General features: G+C 38.0%; 1 protein-coding gene across 1 annotated transcript; it reads right to left on the bottom strand.

Moving 5' to 3' along the window:
• Positions 1 to 610: 610 nt before the first annotated feature.
• Positions 611 to 26,034, bottom strand: hlcs (holocarboxylase synthetase (biotin-(proprionyl-CoA-carboxylase (ATP-hydrolysing)) ligase)). Its single transcript, XM_032575669.1, has 11 exons — positions 25,589 to 26,034; positions 24,031 to 24,162; positions 20,167 to 20,329; positions 17,654 to 18,642; positions 15,962 to 16,141; positions 14,944 to 15,200; positions 5,330 to 5,397; positions 5,096 to 5,256; positions 3,457 to 3,571; positions 3,123 to 3,336; positions 611 to 2,147 (listed from the first exon to the last, which is right to left on the bottom strand). The coding sequence occupies exons 1-11, from the start codon at positions 25,868 to 25,870 to the stop codon at positions 1,976 to 1,978; spliced, it is 2,733 nt and encodes a 910-aa protein (XP_032431560.1). The 5' UTR covers positions 25,871 to 26,034; the 3' UTR covers positions 611 to 1,975.
• Positions 26,035 to 26,945: the final 911 nt, after the last annotated feature.

Raw genomic sequence — 26,945 nt, 5'->3', positions numbered from 1 at the left:
AAGTTTCTGAATAGACTTCAAAAATATGTAGAATAAATGTTTTATTGAGATTATTTTCTACAATAGTCAAACACTATTAAAGACCCAGAAACTATGAAGAGCACGGACACATCCGGACATGGAGGAAAAAAGAATCAACATGAAGGTTTCATGTTGATTCTGCCACCATGTCAGTGCAATTCTTCAGGGTCTTTAAGTGTAAGAAGCAAAGGACAATTTATGACTGCAACTAAAGCCAAAACTGTTAAAAAACAAAACAACAAGTAGCATATTTTACTATTACTCTAATAATATTCCCCTTTCTTCTGTTGAGCTCTTCCTTTTCATGTAAGCAAAAAGGAGATGACAGTAAATTCTGTTCAAAAACTGCTGCCAAAACGTCCATAGACCTGATTGGGTGAGTGATAAAAGGATTTGCTTTAAATTGGAAGACTGGGTTTTAAGTACGCCCATCAGGGGTCAGTGGTCAAAAATGGCTATCCTGTTTTCTCAAATGACTAAAACATCTGGGGTTAAATATCTGATGCTGTTTTCTATTGAGAGCTGTGAAAACTGCTGAGATCAGGTATGTGTCTAGAAGTTCTCCTAAAAGAAAATTTAGGACACACAATTGTCTAAAAAAACTTTATTTAGCTTTTGGTCATCACAGCACATGCTGCATTATTTATTGTTACTGTGCAACAGTAACAGACGAGAATTAACCCATTTCAGAGAAGGAGGCTTCTTCTTCCAGAATTTACTGCAAAATAACAGACTGGCTACATTTGTTGGTTTTACCTGGTAAAATTAAAAATTTGAAACACAACAGTGACCCAGACAATACACAGTTCCAATAAATGACTGGGACCCCAAATAAACATGTCATTTAATTGTCTTTATTTTGTTCAAAGGGAAAAGTATTTAGAAATAACCATTTTAACAAAATCCCCACAATTAGTGGCATAGTTTTTAAAGATATAAATGTGACATTTTTGTAGGTATTCTTTACTTTTTGTAAGTTGATCTAAATATCTCAAATGTTTTAATAAGTAATCCATTACTTCATGTTCCCATGACGAGGAAGGAAAGTGCTCACTTTTGTTTTAAAAAAATGGAAATGGAAAACTCATGCACAGACGTGTGCTGATAATCATAATGCAGGCAGTGACTGTAAGAGAGGAGCAGCTTAGCTGAAGTTCTTTTCTACAGAAAGAGTAATAATAGAGATCAGAACAAGGATCAACAAGGCACCGTAAACAACATTTCATTTTAACCTTTCTTTCAAAACTTTACCAGTGGTGCCTGTAATTGTAGAGAGTGCTGTATAAAGCTGCTTGTTCCTGTAAATGTAAGTCAGCATACTTTAAGGAGTAGCAACAGTTTTTGTGTAAAATAAAAGTATTTTTAGCAACCATTCACTCTGTTTCATTTCAGGGAATATGTGATTGGATCAGAAACCGAGATTGTTTTTATTGCGTCTCTTACAGGATGCTACATTGCACAAAAAGTGCAGGCAGAATTTTCACTTCTCACAAAATTACATCCAATTTGACGACCCATCCTCCTTCCCCAAAACCTGGAAGTGTTTGTGGTTCTCAAACACTTCCAGTATTTTTAGGTTGCTCAAAATCCAACTTTTTGAAATGCTTTTGTTCAGTGTCAGTTGAAGCCAATTTCTTTCTGCAGGTTTCAGCTGATGAAATACTAAAAAACAAAAATAAACCACCACAACTATCCATAAAAAGTTCACGTTATGGTCCAACTATTTTTGGTCACTTTAAAAACAAAAACAGTTTACAAAGTAGTCCTTCCAAACAGGAAGAAAATGTAATAAGGTTTAGCAAATTCATTATATAACTGGAGCATATATGGATTTTGTCAGATGTCTAAAAAAAACCTGTTGGCTTCCAAATATTACTCGACCAAACCTCTTTCACACTGAATGATGGTGTTGATTCAGTGAGTAGAAAGTTATTAGGAATAAAAGCAGCTTATCCTAGTGCTGCTTCATGACCACAAGGTTCTTCAACATGTCAAACGAGTTTCCATCAGGCTCCACAGAGACCATTCCTTCCTCTTTACTGCACACTTGGAGAAAGCCGTTGTCATCCAGACCAACCACCTGCGCTTCTGGTCCTTCCTCACTCCACAGACGGACCTGAGTCCCACTGTGGCCAAAGCAAAGACAGTTTAAGGCCAGCATGTTCTTTTCAGGTTCCAAAATCCTAATCAAACTATGTCTGAATTTCATGTTTTCAAAGTAATCAGTTTTACTTAAAAATGCAGGATCAATAACATTTCAACACTGATTGATTTCAACAAGAACACAGGAAACAGCACTTGATCAACTGTTTTAAGGTGAGTCAATACAAAAGATACACCTTACTGCAACCAGTAGATTTCAGAAGTATGATATGGTTTAATATCTATTTTATTAACTGGGAACACTGAAGTCTATCATATTTGTTCTTTTGTTGCCAATAAATGAGCTACTGCTAATAATCCTGTGTAGAGTGAAGTGGATTTAAATAAATGTTATTGTTTGACAGTATTGCTTCCGGCACAAACCAAATCTGATAATCTTTTTTCTTCAGAAAGATTATCAGATTTTTTTACATACGTCTAGAGCAGGGATGTCAAACTCCAGTCCTCGAGGGCCGCTGTCCTGCAGTGTTTAGATGTGCCACAGGTACAAAACGCTGGAATGAAATGATTTAATTACCTCCTCCTTGTGTAGATCAGTTGTCCCAGCCTTGCTAATGACCTAATTATTCTATTCAGGTGTGGTGCAGCAGAGACACATCTAAAAGTTGCAGGACAGCGGCCCTTGAGGACAGGAGTTTGACACCTGTGGTCTAGAGTGTGTCTGAAAAGGTCATATCTTGTTCTGCTTGATAATATCTGCATCAGAGGAGTTTCTAGAACTATGCTCACACTTGCACATCTTTCTCTCCTCTCTCCCCCTCCATAAATTTTTAAACATTGAAAGGAGCTGGGGTTTTGCTTGGAGATGTTCCAGGCAAAATAGTACGGTTCATCGGAAAGAAGTTTTGGGAAGCAGCTCATGTATGATGGCTATCTAATTTTTCTCAGTAAGGAATACTGAGAATAAAGCAGTAGAGGCAGTAGTTTGCAGCACACACCTGTGAAGCCATCTTTTATAGTAAGTAGGCAGAACAGCGTCTGGGCCTCTTTGCTGGAAACTGGTGATGAGAGTTTGGAGGCAGTTCAGAGTGAGAGCGATGAACTGAGAGCAGCTGAGGGGCTCCAGGCTGCAGCCGTTCTGTGTGTTGTACTGCTGGATCAGGTCATTAATGCATACTGTGGGGTTGCTGTTTGTCACATTAAAGCCACATCCTAGAGGCAAAATGTTAAAGAGGAAAAAGGGGAAAAAAGGAGAGGAGGGAAGTAGTTTGTTATGATGTCTGTGTGTTACAATAGCCATAGACAATGTTGCTAATGGCCCTGGGTTGTTACCTATAAGCAGATGAAAAGTTGATCCTACAAAAGTCGATGTTACCAGAACTCCTCCAAGCTTCATCAGGTTACTGTAGTAGATATCATTGGGCCACTTCACTCTCACATCTATTTCCTGATGAATATTAAAACATGGTTAAAGTTAATAAAAGAGTACCCAACAAAACAAAAACATACAAAAAAAAATCAAGTTGCCAGTTTAAATGATGTTTTAAGTCAATTTCCTGGCTAACCTACTCTATTACTATAATAATGTGTTTAATGAAGGAGAACATCAACAATTCAGTTGATATACGGATAAGATCAATTCCATGGGTTAGGATAAGAGCTCAAACTCAAAGATTAAACTCATAGCATCAGACTGTAGCTATGGTAACAAAACAATTTAACTATGAATATTGTTCTTTGAACTTTTACAAAGTAAACTTGCTAGCTCCTTAAAATCTTATATATAAATGTTAAACGATTTAAAATATTTTAGTTGATGTATTCTGAAACCATTAAATCAAATTTATCAGCATTGATAATCTCAATAAATAAATGCTACATTTATGTATCTGTGGTCTGTGTAAAAATATTAGCATTTATGGGCCCCTGATGGAGCTGCTGACTTAATTTGGATTAAACAAAAGTGCAAATAATTGATATTCATTTTAATTGCATTTTTTTGATTTGTTGTTGTTGTGGGTTTAACTATTGTTTTACTGGCGATGTTTTCCCGTAACATATAATTACCCAGTAATATTTTTACATTTCCTGTCTACTTAACATCTTCTAATAGAAAAACACGGTGGACAGCCTCGGCGCCCTGACCACTGGGCTTAGCAAGTTTTCTGGGGGAAACCATGTAAAGGGTTATGCAAATACAGGCAATTTACTATTTACCACTAGTTTTTCACCCAGCACTGTTGCATGATTTAGTATCAATATGAAGTTTTAAACTGTCCACTTACAAGCCATGACATTTTGAATGTAACTGCATTTGCCATTGTACAGCTGGATGAAGGCAAGCCATGGAAGTAAAGTAACATTACAGTTTCCACTGAACTGAGCTAGAAATTGTGCTTATTTGCTGATTCCGTCATTGTGCAAAATTTATTAGAATTAGGAAACTTTATTGTGTCAAATATTAACATTAGATAAAATATGATCAACTATGATTAATTTATTATAAAATCTTTGATTAATTTGATAACTTCATTAAATTGTGCCCCACTGTTATTTTTGCCATCAAAATTGTCTCAATTCAGCTTTTTGCCTTACGACATAGCTTGAACATACCTTGTATAATATCATATGTCTGTATGTGATGATATTGTTGGATTAAGTTTTCCTTTGTGTATTTTATTGATTATTACTTATTTCGACTCTTAAATGTTCTTAAGCTTTCTATTCTCATCTTGACGTGCAAGTGGTCTGCTCATGTTAAATAGTTAAGTCATTTGGTGTACATTGTCCCTTTTTAAATAAAGTCAAAGTGTGACTATTGCTGTTACCATGCTACGCATTATGTTATTCATGTAAAAAACCATTTTTTTTAGCTCATTGTGGTTTGCAGAAGTACCACAGTCAAACAGAACTTCACGCTGTACAGCAATCCATTAATGTAAGTGTTAGAAGAGATGGGCTGAACTTATACCTGATATCCAGGAAGTGTGCGAACAGCTTCCACGATGGCTAAAGCAGCCAAATGTTGCAGGAAAGGAATTCTTTGACCAAGCTTGGAGTTCAGCTCAACTTGGACCCCAACTGTGAACATTGCACAGCCTAGTGGGCTGAGCCAAGCATTTCTGCCTCGGCCTGAAAAAGCAAGAAAATAAACGTATTTCAAAACACTACGTGTAAAAGATGTATTTGCATGTTTAGCACTAACCTCTTCCTTGTGTTTGTCGAGCAGCTACTGCTATCAAACCAGTGTTCTTAGGTAAGTGCTGCACCATCCTGTGAGAAACCAGTGAATAGTTGTGGTTATTAGGACATCTGATTTCATGACACCTTCAATTAACCATTTGTGCTTCTTTTGTTTTGCTTTATTTTGAAGGCATGTTGGAAATTGAATTTCTATTATAACAAAACTTAACACTATTTTTAATTTTGATTTGTATAATAATAAACATACAATGAAGGTGAGTAGTTGCTTTGTAGCTACTGAAGAATTGTCACCAATGCCCAAAAAATACACAAGAGGCTGATCTGAACTGTAGATTTAACCTCACTAATGTGCAGAGCTTATCAAATTAAAGAAAAAAGGTTAGTACAATCTCACATTTCCAAATGGGATTAAGGCAAATACAATCTATTGGTGAGCAAAGACCAAGAGAGCCATAGCCTTTTAGGTCATTATGATGATTAGGTTGGTTGATCAGTTTAAGACTGGTCCAAGTAAAGCTCACTCCGCAGATAAGTCTAATCAAAAGACCAGATGACGCCTATAGAGTTTATACTCTATAGGCGTCATCTGGTCTTTTGATTAGATGACCTTTCTATGACAAAACTTCAGAAAACAGGAAATGTTAATCTTTGTGTCTGTATTTGGAACATATATAGACCAATAAATTTAGAGTAGAGGGTAAGAAGTTATCATTATACTTAACTGCAGGTCAAATAATTCATTAAAATGCCATGACATTATCTATACTATATGCAGTAAGATTAGCCAACAGTCCATTGGAAGCAAAAAAGCATATGTCAATGGTATATATTCACAAGAGGAAATAAAGTGTTTTGACACAGAAGTGTTGTTTGAATTGAAGGTGGCGTGGCCTGCAAGGGTTGTGGGGGTGGGGTGGTAAGCTGAACACAGCTGCAGGAGGAAGGAAGATGAAAAAGTGAAAGCAGAAATTAGTCTGAGGGTTTAAAATAGCTCTTCTTTAGAATCGTTATATCTGTGGGATTTTAGCGAGTTTAAGCTCGGTTTAAATGCAGCAAGGAGTTGATTCTCTAGCAACTGCTTCCACATTTCGGACACTGCCATTAAAAGGTCTAACTTTCAATTTAAGATGATTGCTTTTTCCATCAGAAAATACCTTAAAACAAGATTTCTTTTCATAAGCACATTTACATTGATTATTCAGATCAATAAAGAACAATCTAATCCACAAATGTGATTAAATAAAATAATCCTTTTTACTTAGGAACAGCTAAAATTAGAATTTTCTAATGGAAGTGATCTGTGGGCGATGGCTGCTCCACTACCACTACTGATAAATGGCCTTCAGTTCTTTTGGATATACGAATATACCTTGCATGCATATAATGCAATATCACCCACTGAAATGCAATGTGTGCCTCAAAGTTTTTTATCACACCAAATAAAAAGGTACATGTAATTCAAACTGAATGGTGGAACTCCAACTTGAAAAGCATAGTTTAACTGGCTAAACGGGAGTTTTTTTCACATATAAGTTGCACATTTACAGAATGCAGATGCCTTCTATTCATAAAGACACATGCCCAAAGCTGGAATGACTGAGGGATTCCTTTGTGCAGCTATTATGGACACGTGTGATTCTCTACGTTTTCTCCACCTTAGGAATCAATTCTGACCTATTTAGAGTTAATCTACTGATCCCACCCCATTTTCTTTTTCAGTGAGAATGAAATATTTACATGCATTTTCTGTACACAGACTGATCGCATTTATGTCTACATGTGACAAAAACAGAGGAAATGTACTGTTTACATCCAATGGCGATTTCCCCCTCATTTTAGTTTTGTTATATTTATTTATTTTGTGTGTTACTTTATTGTATGGGAATAAATGTGGTTCAGTTTCATTGTTGAAGTTTAAACAATAAGATTAAAATCATGAAAAACATTTGAGTTTGATGCTCAAATTAAACAACACTGCACAGAGTCAAATGTCAGTGTATTATGGTGAGTTCTGGTGCTTTGTAATTTGTTATTTTCCACAGAGAAAATTTGAGTGGCTGCCACACATTTTCACAGCAGGTAAAAAGCTGCATAAAGGTTTTGCATAAAACATCTTCTGAAAAGAAAACGCTTTTTTAAAAAATATTTTCATTCTGATTCTGGGTATTGTGCAGATTGAAAGATTTTTGTTGTTGAAATTATTTTGGCCCACTTTTTATGCATAAACAGCAACGACTCAGCTCAAATTGTACCCAAATTTTGCCCCCAAATTCCTGCTTTTTCTAAGAATCTTTAAAAGAAAAACACTAATGGTAATCTATTCTTATGGTTAAATGAAACAGCTGATTGCAAAAAGTCTAATCTAGGTGCTTTTAATTAACAATAATACCGTCTCTGTAATAAAATTATTTTAGCAGGAACAATGGAAATATTTGGTCTTTTTGTGTTCAATAAAGACAAGTTAATTACGTTATCTTGGGGTTAATATTGTGGCCTTTTACCATGAGATTCTCCTACTGGCCAATCTTTAATCTTCTAGAATTTTGTTTAATTGCTTACAATTTAGTTCAGGAGTCCAAGTGAGGGGACCACCAAAGACATTCAGTCGAAGGCCAGTGCCAGTAGAGACCACTAGACAGCCTAGAGGTGACCTTCCATAGAAAGCAAGACCCCTTTAAGCAAAGCTCCAAGATGGCCAGAGCTGATTGACCAAAGATGCTACACAAGTTGCTACAGTTAAGGAATCAAAATTCTTTATAGAAACCTTTAAGAAAACAACACAAACAAAGAAAAAAACAAACATTTTGTGTTAAAACAAAACCTTTCTGTTTCACGATTAAACTGTTTAAAAGTTATGTTGATAGAAAACATAGCTTTTAAACACAAGATGTGTTCTCAAAATAAGCAATCCTGCCTAAAAAATGTCGATCAGTTTTTGTGTAGATCACATACAAAACAGATTTGTAAAAGGGGCCTCATTGATTTCTTAGCAGTTTGAGTAGAAGTCAGCAGTGCAAGTGTTGCTCCAGGCATAAGGATCAAATTTAGCAGAGCAGGAAAAGAATCATTATACTTTGTGGATGTGCCAAGTGCTCTCTCTGCTAAATAAATATTTCTACTTCAACTCAGTACCAGCAGCATCTATTTATTGCAGAAAATATTTTAAATGTTTTCAACAACTACATAACTTTAGTTTTCAATCCATATCACAAATAAAAAAACAAAGCATATTAATAGAAACACTTTATAAAGACAAGGCATAATCACCATAAAACCACATATTTGTTATAAAGTATATAAAGTAAGCTGCCAATTAGAGACATGCTGAAGCTACAACTAGCTGGTTGGCATGTCAAGCTTCTTAATGTTAAAAAAATGCTAAAAAAGCTAGGAGCTCTGGTGCTAATTGACCAATCAGATGGTCTGTTGAAGTGTAATACTTACTTATTACACTTATTTTAACAGTATTTTTGTCTCGATAACGGCCTAAAGATGCTCATGTCAATTTGTGAGCATTGTAGAAATAACCTGCTCATTGTCTAAAAGGTGTCCATCGTCACAGAACCTTAATGAGATAAATAGGCCAAATCAACCAACACATTACCACTATGTACTTATTACTAATGTAATCTTTATTGTGCAGAGACCATTGGGGCAGAGGTTGAGCTCAATGAAGTGCACCAAAAATGTCAGTGCAGAAAGACATTAAACATGCTAATTCTATAAAAGCATCAACTTTTGTTGATGCTTTCATACAAATACCATTACATCTGTAATCTAAGAGATGCACGTTAAAGCTTTTTCTTGAAGGCCCTGAACAATACACATAACTTATCTTATTTATGTAAAATTCTTGTAGAATTCCATAAATTCTTAAGATTTTTCCTATAATGACATGATTAGGAGCTGGATTTAGTCTTAGGATTCTTTGAGAATACGGGTCCTGCATGTTTTATATTTCGTCTAAAATGGAGTCAAATCAGTACAACTCATTCTATCACAATACAATCATCTCATCTGCAGATATAACAAGGCTTCTCAAAAAAAGCTCTCTGATGACAGAATTTAAAAAGTCACATATCATCTTAAAAATGTCAAAATTGAAAGAAAAATTAGTAACAGATAAAATTAGTAATAGTAATAGACATCTATCTGTTTGGAAAGGGTTACAAGGCATTCCTAAGACTTTGGGACGTCAACAAACATAAGTGAGAACCCCACTAGAGAAAACCTCCCCTAAAGAGTGTCTGCTGGATGGCAACCAATCTACAACGATGATAGAAGGTCTAAGCGGATGTTATTAGTTAATCCATTAGAAGCAATTTTAATCTAATAAACCATTACTAGGCAACTAATAATAAGTCGATTAATTGTTTGCATCCCTAATCAAGAATGAGGGTTCAAAGGTTTTATATGACAGATGAATTAAACACTCATGTTACTGTGAACTTTCAGTTTACTAGTGAGACACATTTACCAAAGTCAAGTCATTGCTATGAAAAACACTTATGTTCTACCTGATGTTTGTGACACTAAACTCAACTAGTAAAATAAAACTACTGTGTGGACATTAAGGTTATACAGCTTTGGCTAAAATGTTTGCTGCTAGAAAACTATCTCCATTTTTTTTGAACAAGTCTCACCTTTTCAAAGAAAATCAACAGAATTTTTGGTCCAATGACATCATTGGCTTAAACATTCTTCATGTAACAGTGAAGAGCCTTTTAGATGGCAAAGTAATGTTGTGCAATAGATGTTGTGGTCAAGAGTTAAGGGATATTTTGTAGCTGCATGCATCATCTCTCTAAAGTCTTAACCAATTCTAGATGATAAAGCCAGTACTGTTTTTTCCCAGATACATAGTGTCAATTTAATCAATCAATCAATCAATCAAATTTTATTTGTATAGCACATTTCAGCAGCAAGGCATTTCAAAGTGCTTTATATCATTACAAACACAGAAACACAATGGAATATAGAATCAATAATCAAAACACAGCATTAAGTCAAGTTCCATCAATAAATTTGCAATTAATTACATTTCAAATACAATTCTAAACAGGTGGGTTTTTAGTTGAGATTTAAAAGAAGTCAGTGTTTCAGCTGTTTTACAGTTTTCTGGAAGTTTGTTCCAAATTTGTGGTGCATAGATGCTGAAAGCTGCTTCTCCTCGTTTGGTTCTGGTTCTGGGGATGCAGAGCAGACCAGAACCGGAAGACCTGAGAGGTCTGGAAGGTTGATACAACAACAGCAGATCTTTAATGTATTGTGGTGCTAAGCCGTTCAGTGATTTGTAAACTAACAACACTATTTTAAAGTCTATTTGAGCTACAGGGAGCCAGTGTAGGGACTTTAAAACTGGTGTTATGTGCTCTATCTTCCTGGTTTTAGTGAGAACGCGAGCAGCAGCATTCTGGATCAGCTGCAGCTGTTTGATTTTTAATTTAATCTTTATTAAATGTCTTGTGGTTTACTCCTCTTCTTAAACAAAGACACAATGCACCATGTGAGCAGGAGTATTTTTATCTGAAGGTTTAATAATTTCCTATAATGCAGTGCCATGATGGAAGAAGTCACCATTCAAAACTTTATATTTCTTGTTGGACAACACAGTCATGCAATATATTTTACAGCCATCTGAAAAATTGCCAGCCTCTATATAAGGAGTTTCATTTTTAAAAGGTTTTCTACAGGTTGTTCATTTAGTCTTTACCTAAATATTTATTCGAACAACACTACTGGCTAAATGCTACATTTAGCTCAATTTGACATTGTGAGTCCAGCTTAGCTCTTTTCAAAACTGTATATGTGCCAAAAAAGAGGGCTTGCCTGAAAATATCCAGTATTATCAATACATCAATGCAAATACTGGAAGACATGAAACAGAGATTCTTAATAATAACATTAATCAAGGGCAGTGTTGTATAAAGTACTGAAATCTCAGAGTCAAGTAAAAGTACAAGTACCTCTCCAAAATATGACTTTGGTAAAAGTCGAAGTCACTGACTGAAATGTTACTTGAGTAAAAGTCTTAAAGTATTTGAAACTTCTTGTACTTAAGTATGGAAATTACTGTAAAAATGGATGTACTCAAGTAATGTAATGAAAAGTACAAGTAAAAAGTAAAACAAAGCAAATGCAGTTTGAATGACATTTTTTATATTTTGGTAAACTTGTCAAATACACTTAAAATAATGTACCCAACCAAGTGCAGGCAAAATTAAACCTGCTAATAGATATACCTGCAGGCATCATTTAGTTAAGAAAATTAGGTGCTTTACCTATAGCACAAGGTTAACTTAACCTGCTTTACAACTGAACCAGCTTCTTAGTATACCCTCCAGGACAGAAAATACAAAGTTTTTGTAAGCCTTAAGTTTTCCCTTCAAGTAAGGTCAGTGCTGAAAATGAGAAAAATAAATAGTACAGAAAATGCGGCCAACATGAAGAAAAAGAGCTGTTACGATTACTCTACTTCACAAATCAGTGAATCAGTCAATGCTACAGTCAGTAGGTGGTGCACACAACTGGTCATTATGCAAAAGAAAAAAAGAATTGGGAGGGAAATGCAACTTATTGGCATCTGTAAACCTGGTTTTGAACTTGCATGCCTTTCCTATATTCGTTAAATTTAGTCTAAATTGCTATCGCTATGGCTTCTGTCCCCCCTTGAACAGAGGAGTCTAGGTAGCCTGCTACAGTCAACATTAGGCCTAAGCTAAATACACCACGTGTGGAACTGAAACAATGCCAAACAAAGTTCATTTATGGTCAACGTTTCACAATACAGTAGTGCCTAGTGACCAAGCTATAGTTACTGAAACAGGAGGATTATAACCATTTCATAAGAAGTTACCTCGATGTGTTTCTTCAAGTTGGACGGGGAGTTTTTGTAAGATAGAATTTCCATGTGACTGCTACTGATTGCGAGACTTGCTTTGTGTTTAATGGGAGAAGCGAAACAGGTGTATCCTAATTAAAAGTAAAGAAATCAAGAAATGGCAAAAAATGTGGAATGAAGATAAGAAAGGAAGAAGATTATATGAAGTACAAAAGTCAGTTTGAATTCGAAGCATTAATGAACGAAACAGAAGAGAAGAAATAATAATTAGTAGATTAAGAGTAGGTCATACCTACTTAAATGACATGCTTTATAAAATAGGGAGGAAAAATAATGATAAATGTGAGAGATGTGGAGAGAAAGAAAATGTAGAACACATATTGATGAACTGTAAGTCAAATGAACTCGAAAGGGAAGAATTAAAGAGAATAGTTAGAAATATGGGGCATGAATGGAATCTTAAAGGTATATTAGGAAATGAAGGAAACATAACAGATATTCACAAATTAAGGAAAGCATTGTTTATTTATCTTAAGAATACAAAATTAAAAAGTAGAATTTAATAGATATGAAGTAATGCTTCTACACACTCATGTACAGTAGGTGGCGGTATGCACCTTAAAGTTGCTTGTGATCCGCCATAATAGAAAAGAAGAAGAAGAAGAAGTATCCTATTGGTGGTGATGAACAAGCCCAGGCAAGCAGGCTACGGACTTTGTTCGGTAGCCTACTTGCTAATCAGTAGGTGGGGTCAAAACACTTGCGTTTCTCTCTCTCGCTTTTTTGTAACGAGTAACTAAACCACACATTGAAAATGTATCGGAGTAAAAGTACGCAATTAAGTTCGGAAATATAGTGAAGTAAAAGTGAAAGTCATCAAAAATTTTCATACTCCAGGAAAGTATGAAGTACTCCAAAATATACTTAAGTAAAGTAGTGAAGTATTTTTACTTCGTTACTATACAACACTGATCAAGGGTTGCTTGAGAGGGGCATCTGGAATCTGTAGCCTTGTCAGTGAAATCAAACTGCAGCAGCAGATCTGGGGTTATTTGCTGTACTCATTCACCCAGCTTTAGTTTCCCTATAACCTTAATGACAACTATGTCTGTTCCAATCAACTCAATGCCGCTCCAGAGCCCATTTTTCAAACTTTCTGACAGTTTTAATTGATGCCACCTGCAGCCCAACTGACCCACTCAAGACACCACCCCTACGCACGTGTGTGGATGCAAACAAAGGAGGCTAGAAGCAACGTCCATTTGCTGTGGAAAGGTCACTGAGGCAATAAATTAGTTCCAGCCTGCCTATCCCTTTAGCAGTGTATGAAAGAACATACACAGTTAAAGGGAAAAACAACAGAGGGAGGAAAGGGTGTGTCATTATACATGATCAGTAAGTCTGGTAAAGTGAAAAACATCAGCACCATTCTAAAAACATAAAGGTCCCTTTCAAACATCAACTGTCTGTGAATTAGGCTACACAATTCATTGTGTAGCCCTGATTTCTAAACACAAGTTGATCAACATAATCAACATTCTGGACTGCAGTAATATTGAAATTCAATGAATTAGAATATACCATCCAATAAGTTTCTCTTATCAGATTAAAAGTACCTTCTTGAAATAAAATCCTTTAAGAAAGTATGAAACATATATTTTATTAAAACCACATTTTTGTTTTAAAAAAATGTGCTTTTAAATTGGTTTGACAAAATATTATAAGCTTATATACGTACGTATTGGGTTGCATTATATGTAAGCAGAAAATAATTATAGTTAACAGAAATAAAGACTTTAAAATATCAGTCTGTGTGTAATTAATCTATATAATGACTTGGTGAACTGAGCTACTGAAATAGATTAACAGTTTAATAGTATACTGTTTTATTGAATATGACATCATGTTTTCAGATCTTTTAATGCATTAAAAATGCTTTACAAGGGCATTAAGAAACTATACCCTCACTGTCACATATTGCTTATTTTCCTAATATTGTAAATCCCTAATATTAATCTGTGCAATTGAGCGTGTTGATGTCATCTTTGTATTTTTCCTCAAACACCTATAATTGAATAATCAAGAAGAAAAAATAAATAAATCGATGGATTATTTACAATAGTACTTAATTTGTAAAATATTTGATACCTGAAGTCATAATAAGACTATGTAGTAAAAACATCTGCGATATGATGGGAAAAAAACCATGCAAACTGCTCACACCTGCTGAACTTATGGAGTAAGGTTTTGCTGCCATATTATTAAATGTATTTGCTTTGTGTATCAAATGCTGAAGCACCTCTGAAAACAGACATTTAGATTTATTTATATATAAAAATATTATTTTCTCTCATTGTCTGAAATGAAATAAAATAAAATAAAATTCTCAATTTCAAGTCAGTAATGATTACCAGGAGATCAGCTGACAGCTTTGTTTGGGCCCTCACTCACAGCAAACTGTTAGAAAATGTATTCATATTTATCATTAAAAGCTGCACCGACTTAAGTCATACCATGCTCTGGGGTCTGCAGAGTGGTTAAGTGTGCTTTCCCTGACCCCAGAACTGCACAAGTCCCAATGAAGGGAAAGCTGAGCCTTAATGATCTTCTTTTCAGACTCAATGGTTTACTGCAGTCTGGCTCTGATCAGTTAATAAACCGTAGCTTTGAAAGAATTTTACTCAATAAATTAAAATCACTGCCTTTATGAAACAACAGATCCTGGTCTGAACAGACATTTCAGGTGTTAAAAAGCATTGTAAAATTGATGTTACCCTTCCAGCAGGTTCATGGTAGAAGTGGTAACCTCAGTGTAGAGCAGGGTGTTTCCCAGATGGTTGGTCTTCAGATTTTTGCAGTAAGTCTCCATAACAAATTGGGTCATCTCTTGGGATTCTGTGACCAAGGACAGAAAGTCCGAGGGACCTTCATGTGGTTCAGGCCCTACCCTGAAGGAGGCTTTGGAGAATCGAACAATAGCATCTTCATCCGCCCATGTGTCCAGGAACTTCAGAAAACTTTCCTTGGCATCCTGAGTGGAATGTGAATGTGTCTAGGTTTAGTTAGATAGTGGCGGTTAAGTAGGAAGGAGCAATATAAGCAGAGTTTGTGGAGATAAATTATTTAGAGGAATAATTTTAATAGAGAGAAAACTTCAGGGTATTGCCCATAAATCATTTGCATTCAATGATATCCACAATATTCAGTTTAAAGGTTAAAAAAAGGGAAAAAAAAAAACTAGAAGGAGCTAAGACCAATTATCTAAACTGAACAGGAAGGAAATGTATGTTTAAAATGGCTGATGACACTTTAGCTCACTGCCCTCTCATGTTTATACAAGCCTTCTGTAGACAGGCCTGCTGTCACTCCTCTGCAGATTTGCTCAGATTTTTGCATGGACTTAGTGAGTCAGATTGTTTCCATCTGTGTACTATGAAAAATATCAGAAGAATAAATTAACCACTAGTTATACTTGAAGATGGGAATGGAGGAGAACAAAAATATAGTAATGTAATAAAATGTAGCAAAAGTAATTATCTTCTCTGATTTTTTAATTCTTTTAGATTTTTTAACAATCTTCCAATTACAGTATGATCTGCATTTGAAACACTCCTGTTCACAGTGTCCATAAACATAACTGCTCACATTCTGAATGCACATGGACTCGAACATAGAAGCCAGAAAAACTCTGAATCCCAAGCTTAGTTCCTTTGCTGGCAAAAATTCAAGTACCATAGTATAATGATGTGGGACACTTTTTCACAGTGAGGAAAATTTTCACTTGTCACATACCTGGGAGGTGGCCAGCAGATAGACAGGACTTGGGGCAGGAGTCTGGCTTGGTTCACAGCTGACTCCCAAGGAATTAAGGACTTCTGTCAAAATTTCATATCGCAGTGCATTGCTGACCTTCAGCTCATCGAAATCTTTTGAATCCATTTTCTTTGAGTAGGATGCAATGTCAAAATGAACCTAAAGAAACATACATACACATATCACGATTAAAATGATCTTTTAACAGTCAGTCCAACAGATCAAGTAGAAAATAGGGCTGCAAAATCAAAAAATTCAGAAGAGAGTTAATATTGAGAGTTTGGAAAAATTGACACATTTAGTTCCCTTGATGTCTTAGTGACCCTGAAACAGCTGGTGTGATATTTTTTTCCTCCATCTGGGTTTAGAACCCTTCCTTCCAGGATGATTGCCTCCTTAGTCTGCTTTAATTATTTCATTTTATGTGATTTATTTTATTTGCTTAAAATATACATTATTATCTTGAACAGCATAGACATAAATGCACCAAACTCCAGCCAGGGCTGATTTCCTGTATGTGAACCCTTGCCACATGATCCAGACTGAATAATAAAGTAAAAATAAATAAATTTCTGGTCATATTTGTTGGAAATTACGGCTACATAATGGGTAAAATTGTCAACGTCTTGACAATTGAAAAGAGCATTCAAGTTGTATTTCAATAAAATGCAATAAACTCGCAAATGCACAATGAATTTTCTCCTAGTTTATCAGATGCAAACAAAATCAGTCAAAGTAAAGCAGGAATGTTTCACTAAATTTGTACTAACAGCTCTATGTCACACTTTTGTAGGAATAAAAGGAAGGCTTTCTGAAGATGTGTTTATGGTATGGAGCATACATTTAAAGTAACTTCCCTACTGTCTGATATTTGTGTGTTTTGGTCTGATTTGTGTGGCTCTATGATCATTGTACCAGTTATTACTAGAATTCTTTACCTACTGCTACAGTACCTGAAGGGTAGCAAAAATAAGAGCAGATGATCTGAGATACAACACCTAACAAACCTTTACAATTACAGGCATCTTAGCAAATCAAAAACTCTCCTGATCAAAACCTTAGCACCAGAGAAGTTACCGAATCAGGTTCACTGGTGAATCATAACCAGCTTGCTTGTAACTTAAACTTCAAAATGTAAAATGACAAAAAACAAAAAAACACAGGAGCAAGCAGCTGATCAAAAGTTTAACTCTGTAGTTTTAAAAAGTCAAATGCAAATGCAAAATGTAAAATTGTTTTCTGTTTTTGAGATGCAAAGTAAAGCTAAATTGGATGCAGCAAAACCATTATTTTAATTTAATTCTGCTGAGGACATGGACACCTAGCAGCAATATCCTTCTAGACTGAGGATTGTCTCCTATTTAGCAAAGAGTGGGTTGTTTAACAGAACAACGCTGCACTTCACAATCCCCGCCTGGCTTGTAAATATCCACTCCCATCCATCTTAAACACCTTTAGAATGAATGTGATTCTCCTAAAAGTGTCGGACGGGGATTGTGAACAGGAGCTTTGGGAGCTTGTCTTTTACATTTTGAAACATTTTGCATTTTGAAGGTCCACTTCCAACCTGGTTCCAACCCAGCAGCATAAAACCTGAAAACATGTAACTGTTGTCCTGATGTTAAAATTTGTACCATTAACATTTGCACTCCTTATGTATAATATCTTTACCTGACAGAAGACAGCTTCCCCACCGTCAGCTCCATGGGTTAGCCTGACAATAACCATTTCTCTCTGGTTGGCGACGTCACTTCTCAGCTCCCCCCAGAGCTCCACTTCCCCTCCTCCCTGAGGATCCCGAATGTAGACCTTTCCACTTGCCAGAATGGTTGCTTCCAGCTCTGTGCTGTCTTCTCTGGTGAAGATCAACTTCCTACACTGGAGGCATTGTTCTTCCTTAACTTCCAGATGGAGACCTGCCGGGCACAAAGCGGAGCCCAGCCCTAGCACCTTCCCACCCTTACTTAAGTAAGTAAGAAAGCGGGTCTGAAGCTCAGCAGTCAATGATTCCTCTTCTGCCAAAACCAGAAGCCTGGTGTTGTCCAGCCATGGGTCACTTAGCGCTTGTTCTTGCAGGAGGGGATAAATAGTGTTGTTTTCCACATTTATGCAGTCTAACAAAAGCTGATAAATTGCTTGGAAACGTTCCTCACATCCACCTGTGTACACAAGAATGTTTGGTGCTTTTCCAAAAAACCCCAAAGAATCATGTTCTAGTTCAGCCAGACACCCATCCACACTATCCACCCCCACAGAGGTGTCATCAGGTAGATCTGGAATGTTCTCAGCCGAGGCATATTTGACAGAAAGGATGGTGCTGTTCTCCAGCTCTAAACATTCATGGCAGCTGGAGAGATGAAGGTGGTGTCCATAGCCCTCCATGTGGTGATGATGGGATTCCAAATGAACAGTTTGAGAGTTGGGCAGAGGTTCTGATCCCCGCCGTTCCTGCAGCCTCTTCTTTGCCTCAGGGGGTAACAGGAGACTACCTTTACGGAAGTGCAGGTTCTGCTGGTCAGCAGGCAACAGCTGAGAGATTGACTCGCAAAGGCCCTCCTCAGGAGTAGTGGACGAAAGTAAGAGCGCCCCCACAGGCTGTGGCCTCTCAAGACACTGCAGTTCCAACACCTTACTGAAAGTGCTGTCTTGGAGCAAAACAGCTACATAAAAAAAGCCAAAATCCATCAATCATAGTCAGTCATATGACATATTGATATTCAATAGAATAAATTAACATGGGGACATTTAAAGGTATGACAGAAAATATATTTTCTTTTTATCATCAGGTTAGATTTCAAACATGGATGCTTCCTAAAACAATATTTAGGTTCTTTCAGCAGAAATACAAAAAAAGTGAGTAAAAAAATGTGTGAAAGTCTTTTTCACTTGTTTTCTTTTTAACCGCCTAAGGATCAGCAAACAGAAATTAGCTTTCCAGCCAACAAGATGTTGAACAAGTCAGTAAAATAACAGCCCTTCAGGCAGACGATTCTTTAAGCCAAGATCAGGATAAAATGAGAATGCTACTGACACAAAACTCTGTGGTCATTTACAAACAAAATCAATGTGAGTTAGTGTCATTACCGATAAAAATCTGAACCCACTGCATTAAAATGCCACTGACATGATAAAACCACTTAAATGATTTTAAAACATGAACTACTGATGAACCACTACTACATAAAGCTTTCATTCTGTGTACACAAAGGCTTTAATAGTAAAATATTTCTCACAGAGTCCTATAAATGCAGAGTGTTGCTGTTTACATTTGTAGTAACTGGGTCAAACACCAGCGACATCTTGTGATGTAATGAAGGTACAACTACGACTGAATAGACAAGCCGAGCACAACCTTACTCAGTTTATAGCAAGTTGAGCAACATCCAACACACAACCCTGATGTGATATGGTGACCCCAGAGGGTACAGTCTAAAACAATCAATACACGATACCCTCATTGGCATATGCCTAATAAAAGTGTTTGACTGACAAGGATTTATAAACTAGAATGTTATTGTTAAAAAACGGGATTAAACAATACTTTCTCTGGTTGAGTCAATCAATCTGTATATTGACTTACTGCAGTAACTTAGTACTGCTGGTTACTAAGTTACTGGCAGGTCATAAGCGTTCAAGAAAATCTTACTTTAAAACATCCCAACTCTCACCTTAATGTGAATTTTCAGTAAGGAGTTTAGTTGCGCCTCAATCTTTAATCTAAGTTGGGTTTAGTGTGCTAGTCTAAGCAGCATTATGGTTGTCCCAAAGCTGTAACATTCTGAACCAAACATTGAAGCATAAGTTCAGCTTCCTTCTGCCAGACTAATGGGAAACACTTTGACATGTGACATTTTTACTGGTCATAAAACAACCAAAATTTGCAGGTCATAAACAACCAAGCTAGATTTTATAGAATAAACATCTTCATACTCATAAAGGTAAGTTGGGGCTGACAAGCTGAGTAAGTGAAAACTAGTTATTTTTCACACCACGTTAACAATTAATATCCCCAATACACCTGATAAAAACTATGATTACTGACCTACCTTGAACATTCCCACCAGTAAGCCAATCAAGTATTGCACATGTTGCACAGACAACACTCGTAACAGCTTATTTTTTCATGTGGTAATTCTCTTCTGCAACTAGTGGCCAATGACAAAATGCAGTGAAGGGCAACATACGGACTATCTTTGAAGGCACCAGTCCACTGTCCAGTTGAAGGCGATCTTCAATAAAAGCGACCCCAAGACGGCTGAAGTTATCTAGACTAGTCTGTGCCACCGCCCTGAATGGCTGGCCCGGGCTGAAGGCCAGGGGGAAACAGTAGTCAGACCACTTCAGCACCTGCATAAAAAAAAAAAGAAAAAAAACATGAATTACTCCTATTACTCCTTCATACACAATAACATCTAATTGAATTGTTTTCCAACACAAAAATCTACAATTTAAATCAAATCATAAATACTTTATTAGAATAGAATAGAAGTACTTTATTCATCCCAGCAGGGAAATTACTTCGCAGTTACAGCATAGAGACAAGACACAATAACAACTACCACTGAGTAGTAGTTGTAGATAAAATAAAAATAAAAAATAAAATATAAAATGCTATAAATTGTAAAAATATGAAATGCTGTTAATATAAAAAGCAACTTAGAGCAGTCCTTGCAAAGATAAAAAAAAATGCAGATATGTATCTGTAAATATGTGTACAGTAAGTGTGCCACAGTGCAGTTGTGCAAAATCGGACTGATTAGTGCAGAACAATGATTTAGCTTTTATTGTACAGTGAGATGGCATGTGGCAGGAAGGATTTCCTGTATCTGTCCCTACGACAGCGGAGCTGGAGCAGCCTATGTGAGAAGGTGCTCCGCTGTCTGTCCACTATGTGGTGGAGAGGGTGCTGTTTATTGTCCATAATAGACAGAACCTTCTTCAGTGTCCTCCTCTCCACCACAGTTTCCAGGGACTCCAGCCTTAGTCCCAGTACAGAGCCAGCTTTCCTGATGATTTTGTCCAGTCTATTAGAGTCGCTGGCTCTGATGCTGCTTCCCCAACACACAGCAGCAAAGAAGATGGCACCGGCAACAACATTGTGATAAAATTTCTCCAACATCTTGCTGCACACTTTGAAGGATCTCAGCTTCCTTAAAAAATAGAGTCTGCTCATCCCCTTCTTGCACACAGCGTCAGTGTTAGATGCCCAGTCCAGTCTGTTGCCGATTACAACTCCCAGGTATTTGTAATCCTCCACCTCCTCCACCACTTCCCCTTTGATCTTCAGTGGCCGTGAAGATGTCTTCTTCCTTCTGAAGTCAATCACCATCTCTCTGGTCTTACTAATGTTGAGCCTCAGGTGATTCTGCTCAGACCACTCAACAAAGCCGTCCACCAGTGTCCTGTACTCCCCTCCCCTCCATCCCCTATACACCCGACAACCGCTGAGTCATCAGAAAACTTCTGTAGGTGACATGACTCAGAGTTGTACTGGAAATCAGTGGTGTACAGGGTGAAGAGAAAGGGAGAAAGCACAGTTCCCTGTGGAGCTCCTACGTCACTGACCACCACATCAGACAGGACACTGCCCAGATGGACAAACTGTGGCCTGCCTGTCAAGTAGTCAGTAACCCAGGAGATCACTGAGTCGTTGACACCCATCCTCCGCAGCTTCTCACCCAGTAGCAGAGGCTGGATGGTGTTGAAGGCACTGGAGAAATCAAAGAATGTGATTCTCACAGTGTCTCCTCCACCATCCAGGTGCGAAAGTGCTCGTTGCAGCAGGAAGATGACGGCATCATCAACTCCTAAGTGGGGCTGGTAGGCAAATTGCAGGGGGTCTAGAAACGTCCTCACCCTAGGCCTCAGCTGGGCCAGGACCAGTCTCTCCATGACCTTCATCACATGAGATGTGAGAGCAACTGGTCTGTAGTCCTCTGGGTCGGATGGCCTTGGCTTCTTGGGAACAGGAACCACATGTGATGTCTTCCACCGCAGCGGGACTCTCTCCAGCCTCAAGCTCAGGTTGTACATGTGTGCCAGTACAGGGGACAGCTGGCCGGAGCAGGTCTTCAGGATCCGTGGTGTAATGCCATCAGGTCCTGCAGCCTTCCCCTGGTGTAATCGCTCCAACTGTCTCTTAACCTGGCCTGTAGTCACCGTTAGCTGGGGGTAGGTGTTGTTGTCTGTAGTGGAGATGGGGGAGGAGGGGGGAAGGGGGATGGGGGGCTGAAGGAGAGGTGGTGTGCAGGAGAATGCCGGTAGGTGGTTTGAACAACTTGGGGCAGTGTGGATGTGTGGGGGGATGGTGGTGGTAGGGGAGTAGCAGGAGGTGAGCTAAACCTGTTGAAAAACTGGTTGAACTGGTTTGCTCTATCCAGGCTCCCAGATGTCTGTGTGTCCTTCCCCTTCATCCCAGTGATGTGCTTCATTCCTTTCCACACATCTCTCACACTGTTCTGCTCGAGTTTGGACTCAAGCTTCCTCCTGTAGTTGTCCTTGCATGTCCTCCGTGTCTCTCTGAGTTCACGCTGAACTCTCCTCTGCTCCTCCTTATCTCCAGACCTGAAAGCCATCTTCTTTTTGTTTAGAAGTGCCTTCAGGTTGTTGGAGAAGCAGCGCACGGTCCGGGCTGGCATGACAGTGTCCTCACAGAATCTGATGTATTCCGTGATGCAGTCAGGCATGTTGTCGATGTCCTCCCCATGAGGCCCACAGAGCACATCCCAGTCTGTCGACCCAAAGCAGCCCTGCAGTGCCTCAGCTGCCTCCTGTGTCCACCTCCTCACCGCCCTGATGCGCACAGGCTGCCTACTCACTAGAGGGACATACTTGGGAGTCATCCTTACCAAGATGTGGTCCGACCTGCCAAGGGGGGGCAGGGCTGTGGCGCTGTATGCATCTTTGGCATTAGCATACAGGAGATCCAGCATTTTGTTTTCCCTGGTGGGACAGTCAACATACTGCTGGAAGTTGTGTAGAGTTTTGTCCAATGAGGCATGGTTAAAGTCACCTGTGATGACCATGAAGGCGTCCAGGTGTTGAGTCTGGAGTTTGGCTGTGGTAGAGCTGATGACGTCACAGGCCACCGCTGCATCAGCTGATGGGGGAATGTAAACAGCGATCAAAATGGCGGATGTAAACTCCCTCGGTAAATAATACGGCCGCATTCCCACAGCCAGAAGTTCAATGTCCGGGCTACAAATCTGTTCCTTCACGTTAACATGACCTGGATTACACCACCGCTCTCTCACATAAAGTGCAATCCCGCCGCCCTTCTTCTTCCGACTCTTGGAAAAGTCCCTGTCCCCCCGCACCAAGGAAAATCCAGGGACCTCCACGCTGTAGTCCGGAATAAGCGAGTGCAGCCAGGTTTCCGTGAAGCAGAAGATACTGCACTCCCTGTACTCCTTCTGGGTCCTAACCAGCGCCATGAGTTCGTCCGTCTTATTCCCCAAAGACCTCACGTTCCCCACAATAATCGCCGGTACCGCTGGTTTGTGCCGTCTCCTCTTCTCCTCTTCTCCCTCCCGGCTTATTTATCCCAAAGGGGAAATTAAATGTTATAACTCATATCATCAAAGAATCTTCAAGCAGTTGGTGATGCTGTAGACTGGAAAGATCTCTAGTAGCAGTCAATCTTGCAGCAAATCTGAAGAGGCCTCTGACTGAAGACTACGACAGTCTCACAACTGTCATAACATGTTAACAGCTGAATTTTGGGAAAGCAGAGAGAATATTCCACAATAACCTGTCCTGGGGGCCATCATCAGTTATTGGCAAGCACTGCTAATCCACCTCCTTTGCTTTTGCAAATCTGTCTGGCCATATTGGTTAGAAAGCCGGGCAGAGTAGCATCCTTTCTTATTTAATAAAATCTCATTATCTTTGCATTTTATTGTTCTTTTGGTAGTAGATGATTTTTTTTATTTTTTTTCCCTCATCATTTTGACTTTGTTTCTTAACCCTTTGAATTCATTTTTCAGGTAACCTATTTATCCACATGTTCTTATCATGTAACTTTTAAATTTGAAAGATGTGGCGCTTACTTGCTTATTTGTTGCAGGAGGATATCCCACTTGGTTCTCTGCAGCTTCTATTATGAATGAAATATTATCTATTCGTTGAGCATCAATTAAAGAGGATCCAAGAACAGTCCATTGGCTGAGGTCATCACACGCCTGGAGGAACATCACAGGAAGGAATAAAGAGGATTATTCCAGAATTTTGGCTCACATCCGTTAAATCATCAGAGTTTGTGATGTTACAAGTACAACCTACAATGTATTAATGTTTACATACCAACAACAAAGTGGCTCCCAACAGAAGAGGAATAAAAATGAATAGGGGTTTTGAAAAAAAACCCTCAAATGTGAATAGCTTTGTAAAGACACTGTAGCTTGTGACAACAAGGTGTTAAAAATAAATACATTTATTACATTTATAAATGTCAACTAAATTTCAAGTGCAGTATTAATGTGTTTTACATGGCAGCTGTATCAACTTGTCCATCCAGCTAGCCTCTCTACACAGCTAGCTGGATGGTTCATAGTGGACTGATTTAAGTCTTCTTAAGGTATATGTAACAGTCTAATAGCCTTTGAATCAGATTACAAAATGGAAAAGTTTTTAAAGTTAAGTCCAAATGATAAAAATTGGATTATGAATGCATGCTACGATGGAACAATTATTCTTCATAAGTGATCTTTTTTTGTAAAGATGAAACAATAACCACTCCATCAATGTTTAGGATTTAACTGAAGTCAAAAGCCTAAAATAGTATTAAAACAGTGAAGAAAAGGTGCCTGTGGTATTTTCCTATTCTCTGCTTCTAACAAAATAAAGCAAAATTCACCATAATTACTTCTACTTTTCTCTAGTCATTTCCACAATAGGTTTTTGTAATAACATGCAAGTGTGGGCCCAGAACAAACAAACATGCAAGCCCACACACACACACTACCACTTAGACTTGTGACTAATTAACCTCACAATCAAATTCATGGCCTCTGAGCAAGCATGATTATCGTGTACGCAGAGTGACAGGGGTTTAAGCAAATAATCAAGACATTAATATCTATATGAAACGTGTAGAAGACAGATCTGAATGTGGTGTATGTGAACATCTAATTACAGATAAAAAGCAGAAAACTCTGAAAACAAGCATTCCAGCAGTTTTTTATGTATATAAAGCAACAAATATGTCTGAAGTGACTCGGGGTTTTTCATGGTCACTGAGCCATCAGTGTTCACAGAAATATAAAAACAAATACCAATAATCAATGCAAATAATGCGCTTGGATTTTTCGGAGCTAATTTCAGCACAATCTGTAAGCCTTTAACTGACGATTACCAAATAACCTGAGCATTAAGAAAACATTGATTTGCTCTGTAAAACGTTTGGTAAACTTATAAGTTTAAATTTTGAAGTACTGAATGTTTCTGGGCTAATCTTGTGACCCATACTCCTCTGGAAAACACACTTTACTTTCTCCACCTGCTGTGTTCTCCAGGAAAGCAGAAGATTATTGCGCGTTTCCTCCCCCTCGCAAGAACATGAAGTAGGCAGAAAGCGACCTGTGCTCCAGCTAAGCTCACATGTCTAACCTGAGCCTCCGTGACATAGACGGCCTTGTCTCCGAGCTGGAGGAAAACATTGTCCTCGGGAGGAAACGGCTGCTGGAAATGTGGAGCGGCTGTGTGGAGTCCTGGGGGCGGTGCTGTGGGGGGCGCAGAGACCGAGCTGGAGCCGGAACAGAAGCTGAGACAGAGGCTGTTCTTCCTGCTTCTCAGCCTGGACAGACTGTTGCGGATCAGCACCGAGTAACACTTGTGAAAACGGACCCACATATAGACATAGCACAGAGTTATTAACATTTTATCCACCATGCGCCGCTTTTCTATTAAGTTTTGCTTTCATATTGATTCCCTGCAATGATATCAATCCAAATCTACTGTCTCTAAGCCCACAGAAACAGAGTTCTATCACCATAACCTTGAAAGGAAGCGAAGCGGAGTCCGCCTACTCTTCTTCTAGTGTTTATTAGCAGGTGACGTCTTCTTCTTCTTGTTGGTTTTACTGGCGGTTGGCAACAAACTGTTAGTAGCATTACCGCCACTTACTGGTAAGGAGTATGGTTCGTGATGATCTATCTATCTATCTATCTATCTATCTATCTATCTATCTATCTATCTATCTATCTATCTATCTATCTATCTATCTAGATAGATAGATAGATAGATAGATCTCTATCACAAATGAATTGTGATTAAATAGGTATGACCTACTCTTAATCTGATCATTATTATTTCTTCCCTTCTGTTTCTCTCAGTAACATAGCGGTTGACTTAATCAACTTTTACCTAAATATACCGCCACCAACTGGACAGGAGTAAAGAACGACAGACTGGCCAGAAATACAACAGTATAACAGTAAGATAGCTCCAGACTTCAAAACCAATTCTTGAGACTTGCATTTATTACACAACTCCGTTGTTTGGTTTTTTTTTTCAGATTACTCTCTGTAACTGATTGAAAGACCATAACTGAATGTCAGTCCCCTCAGTACAAGCTAATTATTAATCAAGTAACTCCATATGGTTCTTTCTGAAAGGCAATACAATTTACCTTTTGGTGTAATTATATAGATGCTCTTCAGTGCCAGGTGTTGTTTACTTGTTTTTCAGAAATATTTAATGATCTAAAGAACTTGGCGAAATGAAACCTTAGTCGTCGTCATTTGTCTCCTTGTGACTCTTGTGAGTCTCACCCTCATTATTTTTTTATTGTTGTCAGTGATTAAGAACTCACTAAGATTCCAGCCTATTTTCTGGTAACTCTTTTACTAAAGAAGCCCAACCTTTATTGCAGCTTTGCTAATAATTTTCAGGCAGCTTCAAAACCACAATTTCTTTAGATTCTTAGAAAAAGTTGTAAAAGTCAAAACATATTACAATGTAAGTT

The sequence above is a fragment of the Xiphophorus hellerii genome, chromosome 11 (genome assembly GCF_003331165.1).
Source record: "Xiphophorus hellerii strain 12219 chromosome 11, Xiphophorus_hellerii-4.1, whole genome shotgun sequence".
NCBI classification, from domain to species: domain Eukaryota; kingdom Metazoa; phylum Chordata; class Actinopteri; order Cyprinodontiformes; family Poeciliidae; genus Xiphophorus; species Xiphophorus hellerii.
Note: the sequence above shows the minus strand (reverse complement) of the source record. Positions and strands in the feature narration are given on the sequence as shown.

Coding starts and splice junctions, on each gene's coding strand:
- hlcs (XM_032575669.1), bottom strand. CDS start 25,870: ATGGTGGATAAAATGTTAATAACTCTGTGCTATGTCTATATGTGGGTC. Junction 24,163..25,588: donor TCTATGTCACGGAGGCTCAG/GTTAGACATGTG, acceptor ATGTTCCTCCAG/GCGTGTGATGACCTCAGCCA. Junction 20,330..24,030: donor CTCCTGCAACAAATAAGCAA/GTAAGCGCCACA, acceptor TTTTTTATGCAG/GTGCTGAAGTGGTCTGACTA.